Genomic DNA, 27,561 nt, shown 5'->3' with positions numbered 1-27,561 from the left:
CTTGAATTTTAGCTTTCAGTCCAGAATATAAATCTGGGAGTGGCAGTTTCATGGCGGGGGTGGAGGGGGGAGAAAGAGAAGTCCTTAATATAATTAACTGAGTATAAATATACTGCTTTATCTCTTCTGCTCCTTCCTGTTATATCTTAAATAATTAAAAACTTAACATCAAGGCATACATCTTCTTACCCCAGAGAGCCATGAAGACTGAGAAGAAGACAGTTGCAGGGTTATCAAACAGATGACTTGCACGAGCAGTTGCACAAGCGGAGCTCATCTTCCAGTAACTGCATGTTCTGTCACACAAGGGACACATGGTGATATTGTTTCTCTGGTCACACATTTCCATACTGCAAAGAAGCAATACAACACATGAAAGGCAATGTCAGTATGGCTCAACATCCAAGCTCTGACAGTCATTTCTGATGGGCCACTCTACTCGGCACAGTATCTGTTTCTGATCTGTAGGACCACCAAACGCTACTCTTGTAGTCTTTCCCTCTCTTGGCCTATTCAGCAACTTCATCCGTAACCATGCTAACGGAGGGGCTGAAATAGCAGATGCAAAAGACTCTGCTTTTATAGAATATTATTGTTAAAAAAAAAAAACCAACAAAACAAACTTATTTTAAAATACTAACCACAGCAACAGATAAAGTACAAGGGAAGTGCTGAGGATCAACACACTGGAGTTCAACAAATTTAATTTCTCTGCACTCCATCTGCAGACGACCAATAGTAACGTTTTTGACTTTCTTCCACTGTTGGAAGCAGTACAAAGCAATCTTAACCAAAAAAAAAAAAAAAAAGAAATCTATTTTCTGATATCCATTAATCTGCTTTGTTAATCACTGCTCTTGGTTGTTGTACAAACTATGTAATTTTCATCTACAGCTGATGATGCACGCGGGGCAAATAATGCAAAATCATAGGGCTTTATAATTATTATAATAACAAAACATACTGAAATTTAAAAATAGTGGGACATCACGACTTTGTTAATCTGACTGCAGTTGCTTAGTTTAGACATACATATTCTTGATTTATCTTCATGTCACATAATATGCTTTTCAGCATTTTAAGAAGGGAGCACCAAAACCTATCATCAGCAGCCTTTTGTTAGTTTCATATAATGATCTGCATTAGAAAAAAAACCCCACACCTGAGCACCCAGCCAAGAATTAATTTTAGTACATTCAGCACAGCTCAACAAAGTAACATTAACAATAACTGCTAATGATCTTAAGACATGCTGCAGTTCTGGTGCCCACACTCAGCCCTCGGTATATCTCCATCACTTACTGGAACACGAACCTGTGGGACTGCAGCCCCCCCATCCCATGGAGCTCACCCACCCCCTTCAAACACAGCTCCCAAAGGATGAAACATGCAGGATGTGAAGAGGAACATGGACAGAGAGCACTCACTGCACTCTGGCCAGTGCCAGCTGGCAGCCAGACCTGGGAATGCCATGGCACACACAGACAGGGCACTGCAAGAGGTGCAAGGAAAAGCCCAAGAAATGGGAGCCACAGTTTTCAGCTGTGCTTGCTCTAGTTATTAGTGACAGAGCATCTACACGGGTAACATTTTATTTTGAAATTCTAATTGCCCCAAATGATAGAAACATCTGTTGCGTATTTTTTTTTGATTCACTTTTACCTTGGTATGTTCTCATCCACAGTTGCACAGCCATATAGGAAAACGATAATCCCTACAATGGAAGCTGGAATAAGCATTTGTGTATAAACTCCCAGCCAGGCAAAATATAGTCCAATCTTCTCTCCAAAGTATTTTCTGAAAAACATTAAAGATTTTTAAAAAGAGAGAGGAAAAAATGTTTCCTATTTCTTAAAATATAATGTGGCTAAAATTATGAATCACAGCTGGATTAAACATGGAGAAAGTAAGATCCAATGACCTGTGGGAATGTTTTCCTCAGAGGACTCTCTTTTTCACGCATGGAGTTAATCCAGTGATGCAGGCACCATGAAAGCCAGTTAGTCCAACTGAACATTGTTTTCCTGTGTTTCTGCTGTATAAGTTGATATCTCTGGATGTTCTGAGAGCTATTCCTCTTACCAAAGCCCCTCATTTTCTGTAGCACAGTTACTCCAGAGAGTCTCTGCTCTTACCAAGAGTGAATGAAACACACAGAAAGTACTGAAAACCCACACAAACCTCCTCCCTGCCCACCCTAGCTCCCCTGGCTTCCATCGTGGTGGCTGGAGATGTATATGCAGGGACTCCTGCTTGACACAGAGATGCAAACATACACAGCTGCACGTCCTTGGGAGCATTATGGGGTGGCTCCACAGGACTGAAGTGCTGCAGGGCACTGGCAGGCATGGCTGCAGTGCAAGAACATGCCCTCAGGGTTGGCTCTCACCTCACCAGATCAATGGGCTGGTACTTATAGAAGACGCCATAGCTTGCCCACTCCTCACACAGGAGCTGTAAAAGAGAAAGGAAGGTGAAAGCTGAATCCCAACATGCAGGGCAGATTTCTCCTTTGCAATGCTCATGCTTTGTGGTTTCAACACATAACTCAGATCTGCCAATATACATGGTCTGCATTAAGTATTAAAAGCAAATTTGATGATCTGGCATGCTATAATGCAGTGATGAATTCTAGTACATTAAAAGGCTCTTCAGCAATGGGATTGATGGATAACTACAGCAGAGATGGGGAGAGCAGTCCTGATTTTATGACCCGCAGAAGGAATTTAGCCGTACATATAGAAAAGATGAACATGCTTTGAGTTAACAAGACAGAGAAAACAAGCATTAGTGGGTTTGTTTCCACTGCACAAATATTCAGTGTTCATCAAGAGGAGCTGTGCGGAGCTGCCTTGAAACCCACATTTAAGAGATGCTCAGCTATAAACTACAAGTATGTGATGATTTCCTCTCATCCTTTCGGTTAGGATACAGGCCAAGAAGAACAATGATCCCTATTAATGATTTATAAAATTGAATCTCTCATAAAAACAGGCTCCTCTGAGACCTTCAACTTCTCTTTTACTTTGTAAAATATATCAACAGTGCTTCTCTGATCTAATTTTTAGTTCACCTAACAGATTGAACAAGAAATCAATGTGTCTAATACACACTGGATAAAAAGAACTGTTCTTACTGGTTACCTGTACCAGCCTGCTTTTCCTGGGATGAGGGAACCAGCTTGTCTACACATGCTTTAGAATTCATGCCTTCCTTTTCAGCTTGTCTCCTTGGTTTAATCAAGTTAAAAGAGATAGGGAATACATTACTGAACAAATAACTAATATTTCAAGGAGATAATCTGTTGGTCATTTCTGAGACCACTTCCTAGGGGAGCAGCCCAAGCAGGATGCCACTGCTCAAGTCTATAGGCTCTATGCCTGTGGCAGGAGAAGCTTGGCACATGCAGCCATGCTCCTTGAAGCAAAGCAGGCCAGGCAGGTTGGGCACTCCAGCCACTGCCCACAGATTGCCCTATCTCAAGCATCACAGTGCAGAGCCAACAGGGTTTCCAGAGCAGTTAGCAATTCTCCTGCCAAATCATTGGTCAGATCTTCCAAGTTGAACTGCTCCATTGTGCTTTTGAATCACTCAAAATTACGACCTTCCTTCCATGGAAATGCGATGTCAAAAATAAAAGTGGACTATGGATTTTCCCCTCTTTTCTGAAAATAATTCATTTTTACTAGTTTCCTTACAATCATAAGGGCAGAAAGTGAAACCTGAAAGGCAGGCTTTTATTAAAGATCAGCATTCTTGCGTATGTGATTTTTCATTCTACTGCAGGTTTCTTTCAACCATTTTTCCAAGAGTTTCAGCTCTGCTGCCTGTGCTTGGGAAACATGCAGACAATTCAACATTCATGTGTACTAGCTGAAACTTCTTTTTTTTTTTTAATTCCTTTTAATAAGATAAGTTAGTGCTGGAAATGAGATGATTCCTCAGTAAGCTAATCTGGCCAAGCCTATCAGGAAACACTAAATGAAGGAGATTTTGCATCTGTGTCATTTTTCACTTTTGTATGCCGCTTCAAACCAAGTTTGCAGTTAAAGTACAAATGAATTATCTCATTTATCTTGACATTTATCAGCTTGATATTCAAAGCGTAGCTTCAAAGACATGATTATAGAAGATCAGTGAGCTATCCCTAAATATTTACTTCATTTCTATGCCTCAAATTTAATTTTGTTGTAAGAAAGGCACAGTCTGGCCTAGCACCGGATTAGATTAAAGAAAGCTTCAAGAAACCAGAAGAGATGTGCCAAAGCACACCAAGAGATTATTTGAAGAAATTAGAAGCCAAAAGCCAAGGTAAACATTTCAAAACAGACAGTGAACTTGTGAAATAAGTGCATCTGTGAGGCTAGTAGTGAAAACGGTAATCCAGCTGATTTACAAAACATGGACTTTCATCCATGTTTCATCATTTTTCAGGGGTGTATTGCTCAATGATGAAATGATAAGCATGTGGTATTTTTAACACAAATCAATGGGGAGGAGAAGGGGTTGGAAATTAACAGTAGCTGTCTCCTGATGACTCATTTGCATGTTAGGCCCAGCAAACCTCTAATTTTGGATACCTATTTTCATAAGGCCAACATTAAGGGTTTGAACCCACTTCTACACCCTGAACCACGCTTTTCCTCATGGAAACGTGGCTGTGAAACAAGTTGGAAGGCAAAGGCAGGCAGTCTAGCAGCGCAAATTACGTGGCAATCAAATTCATTAACTCCTCTCATGAAGCAGAGAGTTCAGGAGCAGGCCCAAGCTCTCTTTTGACACACTGATAGTGAGCTGATGTGCTCTAAAGGAGCATGGTCACCAGTGTGCAGAAATTCCACTCCAAATTTAAGAAACTGACACTTCTGCAAAATGTAGGGAAATCTGCATTTTTTTTATGAGAAGTATTCCCTCAGAATGGTTACTAAACATGGTTTTTTTTTTCAGTATACATACACTAAAAATAATTTAAACTGCAGGCTTATGCAGAAAATGATACAGTAATCAGTATACACCCAATAGGACCACCTCTGGATGTGCTTCATATTAAAGCTTAAATGGAAATAAAAATTGAGTGTTTATGAGGAATGAGCCAGTCTCTATCCTTCCCATTAGCTGACATGCCCACTTTTTGGGCCTGATTCTAACCCCATGCTCCAGAGTAGCAGCACATTAATCCAAGAGACTGCAATGAATTTTGCATGGTTGGCTGTGGCACAAAGCAGGGTTTGTGCTGGGTATGGATATCTGAAGACAGCTGAGCATATTCTCTCATTCAGACCTGAAGTTGCAGCACCCTAACTTTAGGTGTTGTGTCTAAATGCTCTCAGTACTAATGTGGTAAGAAGTGCACTGTTACTAAGCTGGCATTTCATACATAGCCATTCTGAGCTCCACATGAAGGCAAACTGAAATGTTAGAAAGTATTCACATACTTCTACTGCATGGCATTTTTGTGATATGGTGTGCGAAATCTTGGCGATGCCCAGATTCCAGCAGGTAACTTCAGGCTGGGACTTTCGTAAGTCTGTCAACCCCCTTATATCCACTTACTTTTCTGTCATTGGGTTCGACGTTTTCACCTTCATAGTCGCCCTTTAAAGAAAGAAAACTCGTGTCATTCAGTGAGTCACACCCAGAGCTGCTATGCTTCCTGCACGCCCATGGATCCCTCTTGCTTAACGCATCAAAACCAGAAAAGCAATCTGTAAAATAATGTTGCATTTTAGGAGTTCATTTGTCATAGCACACTTTGTCTCTTGTCATCGGGCACATTAAGAAAGAGTAATGGTGTCCATCACTGGGGAAAAAGAAATGAATAAGTGATAAAGGTGGCCTAAAAATGTCAAGGGAAAGGATGCAGTATTTCCGTGGTGTTTGGGGTTCACCTCAGGCCACTTGACAGAGGAGAGAGCAGCTGAGATAGCTGATCTGTACCCAAAGTCTCCAAACATTCAGGGCTGATTAGATCTGTGGAACTATTTTTAAGTATGATAAAGGAGTAAATGAAGACAATAAATAAATTACTTAAAACAGAGCCCATCAGCAGTTATCTAAAGAAGTGGGGCCAGTACACGCAGAGAAGTTTATTTAACTGTTCTGGATTTTTAAGTGATACCACTATAGCTTACGAGTGCCTGATGTTCACGATAAGTATCGGGCAGGCAACGGGCCTGTTGTGATTGCTGTTACCCGGAGATAAAACACTGGAGACACAGCAAACAGGACAGAAAACTAAGACAGCATGCTTCATTCACACGTTCCCCATGGGGCAGCCTGCACTGGGCTTGGCAGTCTCTAGACTCTTACGCAGCCAGCCCATCATGAGCAGTATTTCTGTAATGTCCTCTTGACATCCACTAGGCCTTTTTGCAAGGCTGGCTGAGGACAAGGCTGATTGTGTTTGACAGTTTTAGCCATGCCATGAACTTCCAAGGGAAGGTATCACCAGTACCCAGCTGCTGTGTGCCTCTGCCTCACAGAACGGTTGGGGTCAGAGGGGTCCAACCATCTGGTCCAACCCCTGCTCCAGCAGGGATACCCTGAGCAGAGTACCCAGGACTATGTCCATGCAGTTTCTGAAGATCTCTCAGGAGAGTCTATAACCTCTCTAAGAAATGTATGCCATCACACACCCAACACAGAAGTGCTGTCTGATGGTCAGAGAGAACCTCCTGTGCTCCAGTTTGTGCCCACTGGGCAGAGCCTGGCTCCATCATCTATGCACTCTTCCTTTGGGTATTCTGACACATTTATGAGATCCCCTGAGCCTCCTCTGCTCTAGGCTGAGCAGTCTTAGCTCTCTCAACCTCTTCTCAAAGGAGAGGTGCATCAGTCCCTTCGCCACTTTGACAGCCATCCATTGGGCTCTTCCCAGCACATTTAGGTTTGACATCACTCACCTTGACAGTATGAAGATCCTCAGCTCATGCATGGGCACCACCTAAATTCCACACCTCCCCTTAATCCTCTCTATCCCAGTGAACATTATGGCTTAGCACACTTGAACATCTCATGAAAGACATCACTTAGGATCACCAGAAGTAGGACAGAGGGGAGAAATTCATTAATAGTGGGCACAGTGATGGAAACAGCCTGCAGAAATGACTACAGTCATCACACCAGCAAGCAGGAAGTTGTGCTCCCGAGCATCAATGTTTGGGATGATGCCATTAATGAATTACATATTAAAAACTGCTTGGTGTCAGACAGTAGACATGGAAAATACATTCCAAGATCACTTACATCATGCAAAGGATATGCAGCACTGTAAACTCCATTGGCAAGCAGGCTGGTTATCCCTTGAAAAATAAAGACATAAAAGTTATTTACAATTTTGAGGCTAGACAGTCCCACTTCATCATGCTTCCTGGAGGTTTCCCTCAAAATAACAGCAATTTGGTCAGCTAATGATTTTTCTGCCATCTCATTCCTTTCCACGTGCTTTCATTTTTAATCATATAGGTTATTAAACATGACTCATTTTATGAAATGGAAAACTGCAGAGAGCAAGAAGAAGTCATATATATTTGAGAATCAAGAATTAGAAGCCAATGACTTGAAATTAGTCATTATAATAAATTACATTTTCTGAAAAGTCAGTTTGATTTAAGGGCAAGCCTGCAGATTTGAAAGCATGTAGCAGAAGGTTTGATCACAAAAAGAATATGGTTGCAATTGATGGTATAAAGGAACACACATACACACTCACCATACACACAGAGCTTTGAATTTAGATTTCAGATTGATTAGAGAAATTGTAGGGAAAGCCTTTGCAAAGACCTTGGCGTAATACTTACCATATTTACCACATTTTCGTCTTTTATTTAAAAGGGCAGTTTCCTTCTTTCTTCCCTCTCCTTTCCCTGTTTACACATCCGTTTATTAGTTAGATGCATGAGCCTGAAAGCACTTAATGCTTCATCTACAAAATGCATGGGGCACAAGGGGCAGGTTTTTCCCTCTTGGGTGCAGTACTGCTACCTCAACATGGCAGGAGCGCAGCAAGGCCGATCTGGGGAAGGCGCGAGCACAGGGCTGAAGGGCACATCCATTGAGGGACACGATTTAGAATGGTCACAAGTATGGGACGATGGTTGGACTAAGTGATCTTAGTGATCTTTCCAGCCTTTATGATTTCGTAGTGCTCCCTCCCACAGGTCTCTTGGCCAAACCATGGCCCTTGAGGGTGCACACAGCCTCTCACACCCTGCTGCCATTCAGACAGCTGCTGCCAGTGATGGAGGGGTGCCCACATCTGAGCGTGCCATGTTATTCATGAAGTTACGGCTGGTGATTCAACCAACTGATCTTGGCTGTGGAACCAGAGCTACTTTGGGTCAGTCGGTGCAAAGCCAAGCAGTTCTCTTTGTGCAAGGCTAAACAAAAAAAAAAACCTATGGCACTGTGGAGAATTCAAAAGAACTCAAAAATTTAAAAAAAAAAAAAAAAAAAAAAAAAAAAGAGCAGAAAAATTACATGCTATAGCATGCTCCGTGTTGACCATCCACTCATTGCTACCTAGTGTGGGACAGCGAGTATGAACCAGGAAGCAATCACTGCAGGTTCAGGAGCTGTTTTTGATTGTTCTTAAAGTAAGAGTTTTTCAACTTCAGTAAAACAATAGCACTAGCTGGAGAAACTGCTCCAGGAGCATTTAGTATCCTGTAGTATCATTATTTTCCAAGTCATATTTAAAATTACGTAGTGCAATAAGTTGCCTGCAAATGTTTCCACACTTCTAGCACAACCAACTAGGGAATGGATAAATTATCCTTTTAGGGCAGTGATACAAAAGAGCTACATAATACCACATACCAGCATTTAACAGTTATGATAGGTTCACATTTTCACAAATTTGCAAAATGAATAACAAAGAGTGCAGTGTTTGCTGTGCTGCTGCCCTTTTCCAGCTGGATAAAAGTGTTGCAGCATTATCTGTGTTTACTCAAATCCATCTGCAACCTTTGCTGGGTTGTAACCCAGCATTCCAGCGCCATAACACAAAGAACCCAATTGAGTTATACTGATTACATCCTCGGATGTGCGGGCCTAATGACATTTTTATTGGGTATACTTTGTGACCTTGCCAGTCTGTTGAAGAAGAACAATCCAGGAATCCTAACTGTTTACCTTCCTTTAGCCTCTGCCCTATTCAGCTAATCTCTAACCAGTTTCCCATTTTTTGATAAATAAAAAATAAAAAAGTGAGCAACCAACTCTAAGGCAAGAACTCAAACTACATGGTCCTCTCCCTTCAAGAGTGCATGTACATAACTTCCAGTAAAACGATCTGGCATCAGACTCAAAAGAGGGTCCTGAAAGTCAGAAATTAACTTGGATTTCCCATGCTACAGGGAAACAAAACTTCTGTTAATATTGGCTGAACCCCAAGAAAATTTAGTGTGTACAAGGACTCCACAATTATACATTGTATGCTGTTACTTCAACAGAAAAATCCAAGCATGGTAATTGTTTCTTGTATAATTGTTCTTTATTATTTGATGGATTCCTAAGCAGCTGATGGGTCAATATTGAACAGAACTACCTGTAATTCAAGTTCCCATTGTTTTACTTAGCTGCTTGTAGGTAAATAAACGCTATAACAGACTTCAACAGTTATCAAATACCTTCTCCCACATTCACGCATTTTTTCCTCATCCAAATATGTTTCTATTTGTCATCTGCTAAGGCAACAGGATATGAGAGAATACAGCCTTTCATCTTATATAATTTGGTTTACCATTGTTATTTTTGATTCCCCAGATAGCTATCTACCACTTCTGCCTTGCAGTGCTTGAATTCATATTTACTCACATCAGGAATTTATTTCTTAAGAAAACCAGATTTAGGTGAAATCCTAAAAACCATTGGCTGTGGCAGCATGAACTTTACCCACACCTGCCATGAGGGCCAAGGGAAGGGCTGGCCTCAAGTTAAACTCACTTCTACTCATAACAGTGATTGGGCAGTCACGACTCCACTCAAGTCCTTGCAAAGGGAATGCAGTGGCCCACAGGTTTCAGGGCAGTTATGGAAGTGCATGGTAATGTTCTCATCCACTACCATGGGTGATAAACTGAACTGCAGAACTTTTGTCACCCCTAGCTCTAGATCACCTTCCAGCCCTGCCATAAAGGTCATAACTAACATACAAAGGGCCTACATGCTCATGCCTCATTTAGAGTTGAATCTATAGATTCACATTTGAAAAAAATTCCAAATAGCTACGGTAATTATATTTCCAAATAAAACACTTACATCCACATACATCAAATTAGAGAGCAGGACAAAAAAACAAAACTCCACAGCCGGTTACAGCTTGCCATTATTTTCAATATCTGAAAACAATATTGATCTTAAATCTCAATAAAGTTCCTTACCCATGCTATATTTTGCTTTGGTACATGTTGTTCTTTTCAGAATTTCATAAACCTGTAGAAGTAAAAAAAAGAAATGCTTACTTGGGATACTGCCAGCAAAAAGCACAGTCTTTCTGTGCACAGCTCAGATACAAGTATTGGCAGAACAAAGACACTGGTCTCAGATACAAGTATTGGCAGAACAAAGACACTGGTGAAGTCATTATTCGTTAATAAAAATTGTCCCGCTCAGCACATCAGAGTTTCAAGACTTCCTTACACAGTTAATAATACAAGAGAGGAAGGCTCAGCTCGCTGGCCAGTTACTACTGCTTATTTGAGGGGGACAGGATTACATTTCCCTGCTGTCAGGCCTCCCCTCCTTGCTGCCCATGCTCCACAGTGACCTGCAGACACTGCTGCCTCCAGCCTCACGAGCTTGCACACGTGTGGCAGCTATCCAAAAACAGGTAAAAGAAACAGTTTGACCTTAACCTTTCAGAGCCTGGTGTCAAAACAGACATATTCATTCTATGTTTTATTCTCACTTATTGTCAAATAACCTTTCCATGCTGGCGTGGAGTCAGGATGGCAGGGGAGGTCAACCTGCATTTTTGCACATAACCATTGGCAGCTCTGCAGGGGCAAGCAGCACAATTGCTGCCTGCCAGGTCACCAGGAACACCTGAGGCTGCCCCTCTGCCCAGCACTGACCTTCAGCCCCCACAGGTGAAAGAGCTGTCACAGAAAGATGGCCAGTTACATAATTTGATTTTTTTTTGTTTTGTTTTTTAATAAGTTCAAGCTCTTCAGCTTTTTCTGTTCATCAAAGTCTCGCAGGGAGTGACTGGATTCCTGTTCATTTTGCTGTAAGTGGGAGGGTCAATATTTGCACTGTGGTTTAAAAATACATATGGGAAAGGCAGGAGAGAACTTTAAGTAACAAGAATACACAGAGAAATGCATGCAGGATAAGATGATGCCACACACTGCTCAATCTACCTTTTATTACCAAGTTATTTGCAGGGATTTCAAATGAAGCAACACAGAATCAGCATTACTGCTGTATGCCTGGTGTTATTTAGGAGCCTTAGGGAAGGTAGGCAAGAAATCAGCACCATGCTTTGCAGAATTGTTGCTGCAACTGCTGCTTAGCACAGGCCTGGATGCCATATAGGCTCTACTTTTAATATCCCTTCAATATCTGACTATAGAGAAGCACTTTCTCCCTTTTCTATTTCATGTTCTGAGTCAAAAGATATTACTCAGATGTAGTTTGCGATATCTTATTCCTGCTTTAGCCTTCACTTCTGTAAGGGAACTGCAGAGTTGCAATAGAGCAATGTATAGTTTGGGACTGATAGGCACAACACAGAAATCTGTTCCCTCCTGGTGATGTGCCTATGAAGAAATCATGTTTCACTTACACCATGAACCAAAAAGAAGATCCAAATCATTGTCCAAAAGGCAGCAATCTGTTAGCATCAAACACAGTTTATTGTACAAGCTAAAGCTGGAAACATTTACTGGATAAATAATTAATGTCACAGGTGATCTCTGGCCTTAGGTACAAAGGGACAAACTTGCAATAGGCTTTGTACTAAAGCCAGCAAAGGGGCTATTAACACCAGGATGAAGGCACTATCCGCCATAAATTATTTATAGACAGTACTTACTATAGTGCTTCTTGTTTTGCTGTCAAAGAAGGAATCTCTGTCAGACAAATCAAATCTGTTAAAAGATCAGAAGGAAGCCATTATGTTAAAAAACAAAACAAAACAAAACACAGTAATTTCCTGGTCTTGTTGACCCCTTCAGTATTTTCTTTTCTCCTGGGGTTCTCTCATAGCTAACATTAAAGGGTAGCTTGTAGAAATCTCGTTAAAAAAGAAACTCTTGCATTTTAAAGACATGCTTTATGTATTTATAGCATTTTCCACACAAAAGAGGCTGTTGGTGCTCAACTAATTGAATTCCTGACTGCTACACACCTTAGGTTTCTTTCTCCTAATAATCTTTATATTTGGGCCATACCCGCAAAACCTGTAAGAGCACTCTGGTTTCTCTCATTCAGCAAATGCCTAAGATGGTCTCACTGAAGACAGCCACCTCTGCAAGTATCATAAGGCATTTCCAAGCACAAGCTAAGGAGCACCTTCTGGGCTTTCTCTGAGCTACCAGTTTCCTTTGCTGCAGGAGCATCCTACATGCAGTACATATATAAATATAATAGCTGCAAGCCTAAGAACACATCAAACATCACATACATCGACTGGCCCCACTATCAGGCACGTGAATCTAATACATGGCTCCATTAGTGTCCCACATCCCTTTATTTAAAAAAAAATTAAAATAATGTTGTATCTAGAGTGAAGAAATCCTTCCCTGGGACTGGTATTTGTTCCAGCTGGCACGCACATAAACACACTCTTCAAAGCTTTGCCTCTGGGATGCTGGCCAAGGAAGAGCAGCAGCAAAGCAATCCAAGGCAAATGAAACTCTGGCTAGGCCCCACCTTATGATTTTTTTCCTCCACCCACGTCTATAGCTACTCTTACCAGTCCACTGGCTTCATATCACTCACAAGACAAGACCTGATTTGCAGTACACGTGAGCTGCCCATACCACATGATTGGAATTATCTTTGTCATTATCAATCCACAACTCTGCCCGTAGAATCTTACTGAGCATTTTCATTTTACACAGAAAAAGACTGTTGTAAATGACATTATAAGTTTCCTTTAAGTTTCCTATAAGTTTCCTTCCTGTAAATGACATTCATTTCCTTTTCAGCCACTACCAGAGCAGCCGAGGCCTGCTGGCACCGTGGTCACTTACAAGTGCTGCTTCTCCCTGGAGAAGGGGTAGGAAAGGCGCTTCACCGTCTGCGGTTTGTGCTCAGCCACCTTGGGCTGGATGGGCTCAGTTATCTTCTGAATTACTGAGTTGATCTTTTTCAGAAGACCATGGGTCTGATTGATTTGATACATCTGAGGGGGAAAACAAAAGAACAGTAAAGATTCATAGTTTTCTGGTTCACAGAGATGCACTCACAGGTACAATTTTCTCAGTGCAACAGGACAAAGAAGTAATGGACAGAAGTGATCAGCTCACCCTGCAGCACCAGGGGCTTTTCTCTCAATATCCTGCAGCTTTCAGGATTTTCTCCTCTTCCATGTAATCAAAGATTATTGAAGATATTTTAATTTCCTAACATTGAAGCCACTATTCTACTGCAGTTCTCTTTTTATCTAATTACGCTTCTGACTAAAATCAGCAGTAAGTGAGGCAATAATGGGGATTGATATAAAATCCAAACCAAAGGTGTAGCTTTAGTTTTGTAATAAATGATGCTAAGCTTTGAGAGTGTCTCTTTCTCCATTACAGACTTCCCTTCGCAGTCTGGGACATGCACTTAGCATGTTTAAATATTAATCCATCTCTAAGCTACTCTCACTGAGCAGGTAGCAATCTATCACAGATGACTTAGAATTTAGCTCACGATGAAAATACACCGTCACATCTTTAATGACATTTCAAATATTCTGAGAGGTAATTTACTTTGTGGTAGAGTAGTCCCAACTCCTACAAGCATGACTGATGATTTATGTAAGTAGCCACCTAAACCCAGTTAGACTACTGTGTGCAAAGTAGTACATTCATTTTTAAGCAGCCCAACCTTTTGGGTGAGAAAGAAACCACCAAAATGTACAACCACATTTCATTATCAACCTCCTTTAAAACACATTGGGAGGGTAAGGCACTGCATAAAATCATTCGTACTGCACACAGATAATGGCGGGAACCACAAGTTCATGATTTCCAACGCTGCTTCCACTTGTTCTTTCTGTTGTCCCAGGCAAGAAATTTTGTGATTCTCCCATTTTTCATACTAAGTGCCAGGGGGTCACCGTTCTCCTTGCCAGGCTGTGCAGGTTAGTTCACTATTTTATAAATGCTTATGGGAATAAAAGTATATTTGAAAGGTGCAATGAGCATGTGTTTAAAGAATGCCTTCCAACATGGATGGGGGAACAAAACACCAAGAAAAAAAGAAAAAACAGGAAAATTGGGCTTACTTTTTTTGTTGGCATCTTGAGCTTAAGAAACTCTGCCTCTCGACACAATACATTCCATGGCGCGTGGATTTTTACAAATCCAACCCCGTGGATCTTAGTCTTAAAAAAAAAAAAAAAAAAAAAAAAAAAAAAGCAAGAGAAAAAGTTACTGGTGAGAGGAAATTAAGTATTCTCCCCCTCGTGTTTCATTTACATTTAGAGAAATGCCCATTACAGCCAACACTATCACCTCATTTGTTTGAGCTGACCAGTTTCTAACAACAGGACAATCACTGGGTACCTCTCTGCGCTGAGCTGATATAAAACGTGACTCAGAAATGCTATTGTCTTCCAGAACAATTACCATTAGGTTAAACAGATAAAAAGATAAAAACTGTTTGGGAAATAAAAGCTAATGGCTATGGACACAAATAGGCTAAGCCAGGTAAATTTGATTCACAGGCACAGGGCCAAATGCCACGTGTTGTAAGGAGTGGAGCTGAGGGGAGTTCTTGCTGCCTCACAGGAGCTGCTCGGAACCCACAGCATGAAGGGACAGCTACCTTTCCCAGCCTGCCTTCCAGAAACCTACTGACTACCCAGAGGACATAACTAACTGCCAGCCTTCCAACCAGCCATCATTTCCAAGCCACCCTTGAATTTACTTCCTTGAAGAGCATTTTAGTGACAAGTGAGCAAAACTACTCGCTACAACAACCTGACACAAAGCAATTCATATTTTCACACAGGCACAGAGAATTGGAAGATTTCTCACACTGTACCATAAGCCTCACCTGTTATTTGTGAATTAGGGGTGGCAGGTTTATTTATTTAACACTGATCGCTGTTCTAGGTGTTTAATGTCAACTGTTGCATCCAGTAAATAAAACCAACACAAACACTCACCCTCTGTCATGGAGATTTCAGGCATATTGGTTGGATCAGTTAATTGTAATAGCTTTCTTTGAAATTAATATGACTGTGGCTATTTCTACTAATCACACATTGGCAGTACTTCACAGACATCACTTTTCATGCAGTCTAATGGTCTTTTAATAGAGTATGCTGTTTTCAGGGTACAGGTGAAAGGCTGTAATGTTCACATCTGAGAATGGAAAGAGCAAAACTGCAACCCAGAGCCACATGCTTGAACCAGAGTATTTAGCAGAACACCTTGCACAAACACAATTCTCCAGAGGCTGCACCAAGGTACAAAAATTTTACTGTCTGCATCAGATATTCTTCATCAGAGCCAGAATTACCAGTGGACCCAACCCAAGGCATACCATCAATCCATCAACCTCTGATTGCTGTTTACAGCCAATCTAAGCCTCGCCTCTAGCTATGATTACACACCAGCAAGCTGTGTGGCAGTAAGGCACGTGCCATCATGAGTGATGGCTGAGAAGTTCGGCCTGTTGCCCGGGTGAACCTCCCCTCTGCACTGGTGAGGCCACAACTGGAGAAGAGAAGGCTGAGAGGGGATCTCATAACTGTTTATAAATATCTAAAGTGCATGAGTCAAGTCAACGTAGGTGGACTCCTTTCAGACGAGTGTAGCAATAAAACAAGGGCAAGGGGCAGAAATTGTAACACAGGAAGTTCCATGCTAACACAAGGAAGAACTTCTTTACTGTCAGAGTGATGGAGCACTGGAACAGGCTGCTCAGAGAGTGGTGGATTCTTCTTCCCTGGAGGCATTCAAGACCCACCTAGATGCCTGCCTGTGCTACCTGCTGTTGGAAACCTGCTTTAGCAGGGGGCTGGACTCAATGATCTCTAGAGGTCCCTCCCAACCCTTTTGGTTCTGTGACTCTGTGATCTCCCCAAATCTACTGCCAGCTATCCTTATCATTACACATCTACAGCAGCTCCTTACATCCTCATCACGTTCCAGTTCCAGGCCAGCCTCCACCAGGTTCCCTTCATACTCCTCCCTGCGAAACCTCTTGTCGTCTTCGTGGCAGTCAGTGTGGGGCTCACTCTCACCCATCTCCATTTGCACACCCTTCCCAGGCAGTGGGTCCTGCCTGGTGCTCTTGGCACCTCCATCATTGTGCAGGGCTCTCCTGGTGAGCGTCCTCCCTGCTGAAGACTTCTTGTAGTGATAGACCAGGATGTAATCCACTTTCCTCTTGCCATCTCGGAAGTAGAGTCCATACTTGCAGTCAGCATCTGGATTTTTGGATAGGGAGTTCAACAGCTGGAAGCAGGGAGTGGGGTGTGGAGGGAAGAAGAATAATTAGTGCACAGTCAAATGGGCACCAAGCAGATCACAGCCTGGTATCAAGCACTGCTTTCCAAGAGCACGCCAAGACCTAACCTCAGGCAGCAAGCCTGCAGGCGGAGACCCCACATGCTACTCACTCAAAACAATTTTGCAAGTTAACACTTGCAATTTTCCTGATAGCCGGCTGGGATTTCATTGGCCAGAAGTAAATAGATAAAATGACTGGGATTTAATCTAATTCTCAGCACACTGCTTCATAAGTCAGCTACTGGGTAGCTTTGGTTGTCTCTGCTGAGGGCTAATTGCCACTAAGATCATCTGTCCTCTTCCATCTGGGACATCTGTGTTTTGATTCTGACAGATAGATTGATATCATGTGCAAACATTTCTCGCTTCTTTTATCTGGTGCTGCTAGTTTGTATCATCTGAGAAAGAGATCAGCCCCCCTACAGACTGAAGGGAGCCAGCTGGGTGCCGAGGGCAGCCAATATTGGACTCCAGCCAGGGAAACGGGCTCCTTGCTAGCTGAGTTCAACACTCTTCTCCCCACTTATCAAATCCCAGGCTGCCTCATAACTGAGGGTGGCATAGGCTTTATTTCTGCCTTAAACTAACACTGCGTAGGTTGGCTGTGCAGTGCTGCAGGACACAAGAAACATAAGTCTCAAAACACAGCCCTGTTTTCACACATTTGCCTGAAAACTGGACAGGATAACCACAGAGACATACCAAAGTACTAAAAGATATTAATTTCTGCCTTTCCTTGAACTTGTTGAAAAATTGACCCCCTTGAGGACTGGCTGACTTTGTAGGAGAGCCTGCTGCATTCTGCATACAAAAGCCTCAACGCATTCCCTAAAGATAAGAGTACCTCTACTGAACTTTGAAAGGGATGAGCCAAAGGACTCCAAAGAAGCCTGTTGTCCTGATTTAAAGAAGTAAATAGAGTCTTTGCAGGATGTTCTTTAATACTGCAAGATTCTTGTAGGCCACCAAGGTAGAGAGGTGCATCAGCTAAGACCCAGCTATGGCCCTGTCCCTCTGCTTGTAGAAGAGACAAAGAAAGGGCATCTTGGTTTCAAAACATTCCTGACAAAATCATTCCACAACATTCAACTCCAGTTAAGCACAAACACAATGAATCAAGCACTGCTTTTATGGTGACTCTTTCTCCAGCAAGGTCTGTTACACAGTTCACTCTACTTCCATGCCTTCACCTGAATAAACTTTCTTTTATGAGCTTACGACACAACCAGCTCCTAATCCTGTGCATTCATGTTACTAACTTCCTTTAAAACTGCTGATAAAAAGTTTTAACCAAGGCACAATTAATGACACTAGAAATCTGACAATGGGGAAAAAACCTCTGCTGTGTGTTACAAACTGTTTAACATTACCTCCGCTAACAGTAGTTTTCACATGCAATTTTGGAACTTCTGCTCAGCGTGGGCAGAGATTTAAAGGTTGCCACAGCCTTACTGACAGATTACTCTGAGAATAACCAACCCCTTTTTAGGCTAGGAGTTAAAAAAAGGATCCCTTGTTTCCCTTTGCCAGCCCACACACCCAAGCACCAACCCCACCAAACAAGCAGGTGCTGTGGCTGGCAGCAGCCTCCTCTGCACCCTTGAAAGGGAAGGGGAAGACAGTCAGAGCCTCCAACGAAAGGGAACATTTGGGAATAAGGTAAGGAAAGAAGCACAGTGTGCCAGCTGCTGCATATCTGGCAAGTCGTTTACTCACTGTGCTTTCATGCTGGTCATATCCTATATCCTCAATAGCTCGGATGTTGATGATGTGGATCCCCTTCTCCTCAGCAGGCAGGCAGGAGTATTTCTTGTTCACCCTCATGCCTGTCTCGTCTGGAACGTCACTGAGGTCATCAGGCAGAAAATCCACCCCATGAAAATCACTGTCTGTGTCTGAAAGGAAAAGGAACAACTTCATCAAGACACTTTAATCCCAGCACTTGCTCCTCCCAGAGCCACCCCAGCTGAGACGTATCCTTTTCCTGCCCTCAGCTGCCAATGAGCCTCACCGCAGGGCTCCCACCCCCCCCCCTTGCTTTGGTTTGGGAGCTCATGGCCCTGAGCTCAACCTTCTCCTTTGAGGAATGCTCCCCGACATCCCCACCATGGTGCTGTCACACCAACTAAGTGTACTTTCCCTCAGGTACACATGTACTGCATAGAATGTGATGAACCGTTCCGACTCATGTGGACTTCTGAATATCAGGTTTACTCAGTCCTACTCTGCCAGGCACCCTTAGTGTTCCTACTTAGTATTTAACTCTACAGCGGGCTAAAGGATTTAACGTATAAATTTCACTACAAACGGAACCACCAGCTAACTCTTGAAAAACAAACTGCTGCTTGCATTTGTACATTGATACATACATATGTACTTTTATACATGCAATGGAAGGCAAAGTTTTCCAAGATTTGATTCACTTTGACACTGAAGCAAAATATTGCAGAGCAATGCCTTTTTCCAAACCCCTTGGGAGCAGGATTTGCTTGTCTAAGGAGCAAAGATAAAGCAAGAATTTTAGAATTTAGCCTTGAGAGGATACTAAATTAACTTTCCCCCAAAGACAAACAAGAAAAACATGCAGAGGAGCACATTCTAGCAGCTAGGCTGCACAAATCTGTTGCTGCAGTCTGTGCTCTGCCTCTGGAACAGGGATCAGCCAAAGCCATACACATTACACACAGTGCCTCTGAGCCTAAGACAGAAGTAGCCCCTTAGAGAAATGCTCACTTTCTACCTACTGACTATAGGATGAGGTGATGAAAAACATCACATTGTAGCCAGCTATTTCTTAGCCTAAGGGAATGCTGCTCTACACCCAATGCTCTGTCTGAATGTGATGGAGCTTCAGGGGTTGCATGGCAAGGAAGGCAGGGGAGTTTGCATTCCCCATCAGGTTTGTTGAAGGCATGGGATGCAGAACACCTGATAAGGTGCAGAGTAGGTATGCCACCTCATGGCTCTCGACAGGCTGAAGAAATGCAGCCTCATGAAGCTCAGATAAGTCAAAATGCAAGATCTGCACCTGGACAGCAGTTAATATGGGCAACACCTGCACCACAGGATGAAGATGTGGTGCTTCCTGGGCTTATCAGTTATAAAGAGAAGATCGCTGGGTAAGAAGGCCAAGTTTCTCTGGAACCATCAGTCATGCTTCTCTGGAAATAGCAATTCCCATAAGTTTATGGATCTTCATTTCAGTCTCTGTACTTAGGAAATCTGCTGTCCCAAGCAACATTCAACAAGCTCCACATTTTCCCTGTGTTGTTAAGGCATTCTTAGGAACTGCAGTGTTCAGATCTGATGTCTAGTATCCACATCCTCCCCACTCCTGACCAATTAACACCATAACCTTTGCACAGAGCTCAGGCAGCAATTATCCTCATGTATTTCATACGTACAGCACGTAGCACCCATATCTCTGCACATACGTGCTGCTATCCTTGGCTTTCCTTTAGAATTCTGAAATAGTTATCTCCTAGCTCACTCCTTTGATCTTGGGACAGGATCCTCAAACTCAGTAAATCACTTGAACAACAATTTGTAATATTCAAATAATTTTTTTATGGACTAATATAGAAATGCACACAAAAAATCAGGTGTCTAATGGGAGCAACTAGCATGATGATAACAATTCCCTACACACCTCTGCTCTGTTTTTCCCCAGCATACACCTGCACACACACAAATTCCATGAGCGCTCAAGTACTTAAACATACGTAATCAGTTGCATATTTCTTTTTTTTTTTTTTTTTCCCATAGCTTTAAAATACATAATAATACAGCTTTTAAATACATAATAATACAGCACCTTTTGGAACTTCCAACACGTAACTATGTACATTTGGATTTGGAAGAATGCCTGAAATAATTTTCTAGAAACAATAGCTTAAATGCTATAGAATCTTCTTTCCTTCCTCCTCCTCTGGCACATGTAGAAAATAAAACCTAGGTACTCCACCAGATCACAAAGATCATTATGAGTTAAGTGTCGATTGCTGACTTATTGAATCTAAATATTTTTTGTACCTTGTAATGGGTCTGTGAACTGAAAAGCACTAGATTAGAAACCACAGTTAGGATGAAAAACATTTGGAATGGAAAACCACAAGCTTCAGTGAGCCCAAACAAACTCCCTGTGCTCTGCTGAGCTTCTCAACTGTATTTGTTAAGACTGCAGCGCAGAACAAGGAGACCTACTCCGGTGATTCAGTGCTATTGTGTAAGCCCAAGCAATCAGCCGTCTGCAAGCATATATTTACATTTCTGTTTATGCATCAGTAGCCTGGCAATATCTGAAAGAACAGTGCTTAAGGTAGGCAATGAATCATAAAATTTTGGTTTATTACGACTACTGGAAAAAGATGAGAAATGGTGAGAACAGCATTGATACAATCTTAATTACAAGAAGTTTGATTTCTGTGCTTGAAGGTGATGTCAGGATTTAAGGCTAAGTAAAGTCATCCAAGCCACTTTGGTAATTATAAACGCACAGGGATTACCAGTAGTTCACATATGCTGATTTGGCAAAGGTCAAAGCATTCTATTACAGAACATCTTTTCATACAGGACACAATATTTTAAAACCTAAGTCTGTATTTTGAGTTAATCATATTAAATAACGACAATAATTTAATCTCAAATTAAATGTACGTTCTAAATTATTTATGGCAAGTTAGCAGACACAGAATGAAGAGCACAGAGCATGCTGGCAACCTAATTCAGCTACAGACACATCTTAATCTCTTTGTAGGGAGCTGAAAGAGCAGGATTATTGTGACAATTGCTGGCTTCGCTGCCTTCTAACATTGACTAACCCATTCTTTTCTATTACTAACCAGAAAGTGCTACAGCAAAGTCCTGAAGAAGCGCTTGACATGTTTCAGTACAGTCATATGAAGAGCTGCCATCTCCCCTCCCTTTCCACAGCCGATGGTGTTCAAAACTCCATGGATTTCAGGACAGCAGAAACTCCTGATACCGTAAACTCAGACCTATCCAACACTTCTATGCATTATTAAGTATTATTATGGAATTATGGAATCACTTGAGTTTGAAGGGACCCTTGAAGGCCACCTGATCTAACTCCCTTGCAATGAACAGGGACACCTAAATTGTACCAGCCTGACCCTGAATGTCTCCAGGGCTGGAACACCCAACACCTCTCCGGGCAATTTGTGCCAGTGCCTCAGTGCCCTTATTGTAAAAAACGTTCTCCCTATATCTAGTCTAAATCTCTCCTTTTTAATCTGAAACCACTCCACCTTGTTCTGTCACAACTGTCTGTCTCCTTCATTCTTATAGGCCCCTCCTTTAGATATTTCGCCATTTCTTAGCATTTGCTATGAATTTCAGATATACACTACAGTTCCAATTAATTCTGCCCCTGAACCTCCTGTGAGTATCTCCCTCTGAATAATACAGGAAACAAGATAACATTACTAAAAAATACTTGGAAACATCTGCTTCTTTGTACAACTTTCAATTGCAGCTGCAAAACATCCTCAGGCAAACTCCTCTTAACGCTAATTAACAACAAATTTTCTACCACAGAAATCTGGCACACTATGCTGCAACCTGTATGCATTTAGACAGTACCTCTTCCTTCGCCAAACTTCAGTGATCAGGTGAACAAGAGCTGAAAATCTGCTCAAGAAGTAGATGCATTTTGCCCACTACTGGGCCTCAATCAACTACCTTGTGAATATCATAGTCATAATCTCTTATAACCACTAAATATTAAAATAAATGGAAAACTGCATTTTCACAATGTAGCTTTACAGAACCATCTGGATCTAGATCTAAAACAAGGCTGAGTACATTTAAATAACTGAGCAACTATTTCACCACTCAATATGAATGCCATAATGCAGCTGAAGTCATCTCTTATCTCCTCTTGCTTTCTTTTTTTAGGGAGTATGCTTAAGAAAGTGGCTAGAACAAAAAGTCATAAAGACATTTGAGCTAGCTATCCCAGTTTTTCTCAATAAGGAAGAAGCAGGACAGTTACAATACTGCATGATTTAAGATTTTCTAGTGTCCAGATTGTTATCTTTTTGCTTTATATAAGTACTCATTGAATTTGGAAAGAAAATTTGAGGATCGTGCAGGATACGTTCCTTGAGCTTGAGGTTTTAAAGAGCCAGGAGCCAGAGCACCACTTCTTCCCAGCATACTCTGAAACACTTTTAGATCCCTTAAACTGAAGGCATTTCTTTCATCTGAATTGTGATGGAAAAGTGCTGTGCGTGGTCTCTGAAACTGATAGTGATCCCACTGTGATGGAGAGGAGAGAAAGTCACTCATACACAAATATTTGTTTAAAAAAATAGAAATATACATACACAGATATAAGTTGCATATTTTGTTTATACTATGCTTTTTCTGAAGAAGAAATACCAGTGTAGCAAAATATTGGGGACTTTTCTGATTGGAGGCTTTTGTGTTTTTTAAACTTCAGCAGATAGAAAGAACTTCTCAGTGTGTTTTTGCTTAATATATATTGCCCCCTAGCAGCAGAATCCTCCTTCAGCACAGCCTCATCCATTTCTTTACTTCCCTTATTGCCCATATTCAAAGCTACAGGTTAATGCTTGAGCTAGGAAAACAAACAAATAAACAAGCCCTCACAATCAACTCACCCATTACTATCTCCTCTTCTTTATCTCATACCCAATACACTGACAGGCTCACTGGTCAGATTTGGAGCCTGAAATCCCTGCTTCGTCCTCAGGAGAAATAAGGCAAGGCAAATGTCAAGGAAGCCTCAGGCGTGCCAGCCCAGCAGCACGCCTCATTGCTGACCTATGGGTCATTCCTCCTGACCCACTAAATCCTGCTGCAGGCACGCCAGCGAGGATACCCGCTGCTGGCACATGGGGAGGGCTTTTTTGGGAGGCTGACACCTGTTTACGAGGCACTGGCCAGAGCCCAACATCCCAATCAGGAACCGCTGCACTCTGCAAGGAGTGCTCGTACATGTCCTGAACTTTTGTTCTGTTCAAAGTCCAGGAGTTGAGAAGTGATTAGATCCACATCTGGGAGCATGTGATGCAAACCTCCTCGTATCTGCTGGCTGCCAGCTTTGGCCTCAGGCTGCACCACTTCAGAGCACAGGAGGCTGCCCCAGTGCCACCAACAGAGCATGCAATGGGCTGCTGTAAGAGGCAGCCGACCTGTCCCCGAGCAAGGTGACCACCTTCAGCCGTGTCGACATCTTTCCAAGACATGACTCCCTCTTCCTTTCATCTTCTGTGACATCCCGCTCAGTGGGACACCCTGGAACTCACCCATCTCAGTGCTTCTGCATTTATTTTAGGACTTGGCCACAGCCTGGGTCTGCACAGAGCATTACCTTAATGAAGTGAACAGAGAGGAGGGCACGATCCAATTCATTAACAATAAATAAATAAATAAATCAAAGAGTGATATCAAAGAGTTCCAAGGACAGCCTCCTTTCCAGAACAGAAATATTTCCAAAGCAGGGCAGTCTCCATACTGAAGAAGCCGATAACTTCATTAGCACTCCCAATCACACAGCAGAGCCCATTCAGTGCATCCAGTGTTTGGGAGCCCGAAAACCAACCCCTGTCACATGGGTGAAGGAAAGGACACTCCCGGCAGGATTATTTGAAACGTGGGCTCAGGCACATTTCTCAGTACTGGATCAGCTGCGGTTCTCCAGAATGGGGTTGCAGCTTTCCCAGAAGGCTGTCACAGCTTTAAAGTTATTGATCTATTATTATCAGCAACATGTTAAAAGAAGGCTGGACAACTATGGCATCATTTCTATTTCTGCCCTTCTATTTTTGCTTATAAAGGTTAATTGGCACTGTTTGCAGCGTTGCAGCCCTAAGTTTGAACACACCTGATCTGATACAGCCCCTGTGAAATCGGAACATGTAGAACCAATTACCTTAAAAATACGATAATAGAAAAATGAACCTTTGGGGTGGAAATGCATTTTCAAGGACAAGTAAATATAAATTCTACTGGGAGTCACAGAAGTTATCCTACCAAGATATGCAGACCTTGGAAAATCCCACATTTTATAAAAACAAAAAACACACAAAGCCTTTTCCCATACACCCTCCTAAGACAGAGTGCACTTTTTCCCCCCAATTACCAACAACTATTTCATGGTTTATTAAGTACATCTGTTTTCAGACATGCTTCTAAAATAGGAAAAATCCAGCACACTTACTCTTCCACCACCAGACACTGGAAAAATATTTCAGATTTGCTACTGTTGCTATTCCAGGAAAAGCATCATTGAGGCCACGCTCCAGTATAATGCAGATTGTTCTTTGCAAACCGTAATTGGTTTTATAAATTATTTACATATTTCTGTAATTTGATAGCATTTGACTGTAAAATAGACAAAAAGAGCAGGAATTCTACTTCTAGTTACTTTGGTACACATACAGAACAATCTTTGCATTATTTTCATGTTTCAACCAGTTTTAATGAGAACAGAAACACTGGCATGATTCACCAAAGCACACTGGAACTAAAGACCGTACCCCTCCTTCTTACAGAAGTTACTGCTGCCCCTCAAAGCACCTGCTGATATTTTCCTTGGATGTACTCTGCAACATTACATCCTCAAACATGTCATGGGAACAGGAGAGTGCATTATGTAAGGAAGACCAATTGTCTGCCATGGATGCTGGTAGGTATGTTTTGAAGGGTTACAATGCTCATTATTTTTGTTTGCATGCTCCAAGGGAAGGCAATTGCTGCCAATGAGAGCACTAAGATGAAAGGAAAAGGTTACTAAAGATACTGTGGGGAAAGTACCGGTGTGCGTTGCAACGACGTATATCTAAGCTCTCATAGCAACTTTTAAAAATATTTAAATACATTTAAAGTATTTCATGTATTTTCCCTTTCCAGATTATTAAAAATAGCTCTTCATACTAAAAGTGGAGGATCTATTAGGTTTACTGCAAAGGTATGATTCATAGACTGCAACCTTGGACGAAGGTCATAGCACATACTGACCGGTAAAGCTGTTCTTGCTACAAAAGATTTCCAATTTCTAATCTTGAATCATCAATGCCTATGTTTAAATTTCTATTTATCTACATCACAAGGGCATTCAGATAGCATAGATTTAGGCATGAAGACTCACAGCAGCTGATGATTTCTCGTAGGAAACAAAGCTTCTAAGCTTTGATAAGATATGCAGGGCACTTCTTGTGATGCTGCAGTTTCTTGGACCTCATTATGGGACTAAATATTCTGAAAGGTTTTGCCTAACCTGATAAGGATGTTTTTGACTACAGTCACCACATTCAGCAGCTGTAGCTCCCCTACACTTGCATTCAAGGAGCCAAGGACTCCCCATCTGAGTCAGCCTGGGTGGAGTCAGGTTCCATATGGCAAAGCTCCACGTTATACATGTTATTTGGGTGTGTCAGAACAGGTGGAGCTGATTTGATAGTGAGGTGGTGGTAGGCAATTTTCAGCCAGGGCCTAGGGCAGCCTCAGCTCTGTGCTATTTGAAATGCCTTTCCACAGCTGATAGAACTAATAATCACATGCTGAAGACATGCCATCCAGGCTTTAGCAAGCATTAAGATCCTGCAATTTTAACTTGGACACAGAGAAACACTGCAGTCAACTCAATCAATCCACTGCAAAGTTTCACTAGCAAATGAAATAATCTTTATCTCACATCAGGCAGGTGAACACAAATGAACTGGGGAAAAAATGCTATTACCTCTTGCCTGAGAGAATTCCCATGCAGTCCCATGTCTTAATGAACTGAGTTTAGGCATGCCAGAGGCACAAGACCTAAGGAGTCACTACTGCAACCAAGTGGGCTCTTTGTTTTTAAGGAAGAGCTGGGATCTAACTGCTGTAAGGAAGCTGATGCTCCAGCAAGGTGCCACAAGTCAGCTAGCTTGCCCTGTGCTTGAGGATACACATGCTACAGATGCTCCCACTTAATACTCCTGATAGTCCTGTCCTGAATTGCAAAATTCTTGGAGCTTCCCTTCAGTTCTGGCAAGAGCAAGGACAGGGCCAGGACCCTTTTAGGGCATGTCAAGACTCCCAGATGAAAGGCACACTTGAAATGTTTGAGCAGAGGTGTGCATTCCTCACAGTTTGGCCATCCACAGGGAAGGTGGTAGTGACAGCAGCACTGAGCCCAGACTCACCAAGTTTCCTCCTTAATGAGCTTTTGATGATCTTTGCTATCTATTACATCCTCATATCAAACAAGCAGTCAAGACCTGGTCCAAGTGTAAACTGATGCCCTGTAGGTTTTGTAGCAGACTCATTAAAGAGTGTGAATTACTCAAAGGAACACTGGTCAATCCACTTTTTCTACAGAAGATCGAAAAAGAGGAAATTGCCAGGAAATCTGTTTTGACTATAAAAAGGTAAGAAGCAGATCCAAAAAAGCACAGAGGGTTCTTTGGGGTGCTATGCGTGGTCAGAGCAACCTCCCAGCTCCTGGTTTCATTCCTCAACTGCTCTTACATGTGTGTTGCAGCAACAAAACTACTGTTCTAATGTCACGCAATTACAATAAGCACTAATGAAACCAGAACAAAAGAAGAGCAACTGTAGCTCAATACTCTATCTCAAAAACACTGAGATAAATAGAAAAAAAGAGAGCTGCTTCTGTCTTGTTCATTATCCTTTCAGTAATCATCCATGAAAAGAGACCAAGAGCTGGGACAGCAACCAGCTTTCATGCATTAGTCTTGCTGTAACATACTCTCAATACATGTATAAGCCCTCTTTCCTTTAGGAAAGAGCTCTGAACAGCATAAATGTTGGACTCACCAGGACATAAGCTAGAAATCATACAGTTTGAAACAGTGCTTCTCTCTTGTAGACAAAGATTCTGTTGATTCCCAAATTTAGC

The 27,561-nt window shown here is 42.0% G+C and overlaps 1 protein-coding gene across 3 annotated transcripts in view; it reads right to left on the bottom strand.

Annotated features, from left to right (window-relative positions):
* ANO1 (anoctamin 1) overlaps positions 1-27,561 on the bottom strand; it is a gene marked incomplete at both ends in the record, with an annotated part of 70,318 nt that overhangs the window by 20,064 nt on the left and 22,693 nt on the right. For 2 of the 3 annotated variants that reach the window (XM_079537513.1, XM_079537514.1), the window contains 11 exons: positions 190-350; positions 1,663-1,797; positions 2,390-2,454; positions 5,554-5,595; positions 7,246-7,301; positions 10,383-10,434; positions 12,038-12,092; positions 13,200-13,351; positions 14,441-14,539; positions 16,299-16,622; positions 18,393-18,500. In XM_079537513.1, coding sequence (XP_079393639.1) covers positions 190-350; positions 1,663-1,797; positions 2,390-2,454; positions 5,554-5,595; positions 7,246-7,301; positions 10,383-10,434; positions 12,038-12,092; positions 13,200-13,351; positions 14,441-14,539; positions 16,299-16,622; positions 18,393-18,500 — 1,249 coding nt within the window. Of the gene's footprint in view, positions 1-189; positions 351-1,662; positions 1,798-2,389; positions 2,455-5,553; positions 5,596-7,245; positions 7,302-7,799; positions 7,866-10,382; positions 10,435-12,037; positions 12,093-13,199; positions 13,352-14,440; positions 14,540-16,298; positions 16,623-18,392; positions 18,572-27,561 lie in introns of those variants that run through there. The other variant, XM_079537512.1, reaches the window with a different exon arrangement.

Source organism: Tetrao urogallus (genome assembly GCF_951394365.1).
Source record: "Tetrao urogallus genome assembly, chromosome: 6".
NCBI lineage: Eukaryota > Metazoa > Chordata > Aves > Galliformes > Phasianidae > Tetrao > Tetrao urogallus.
Note: the sequence above shows the minus strand (reverse complement) of the source record. Positions and strands in the feature narration are given on the sequence as shown.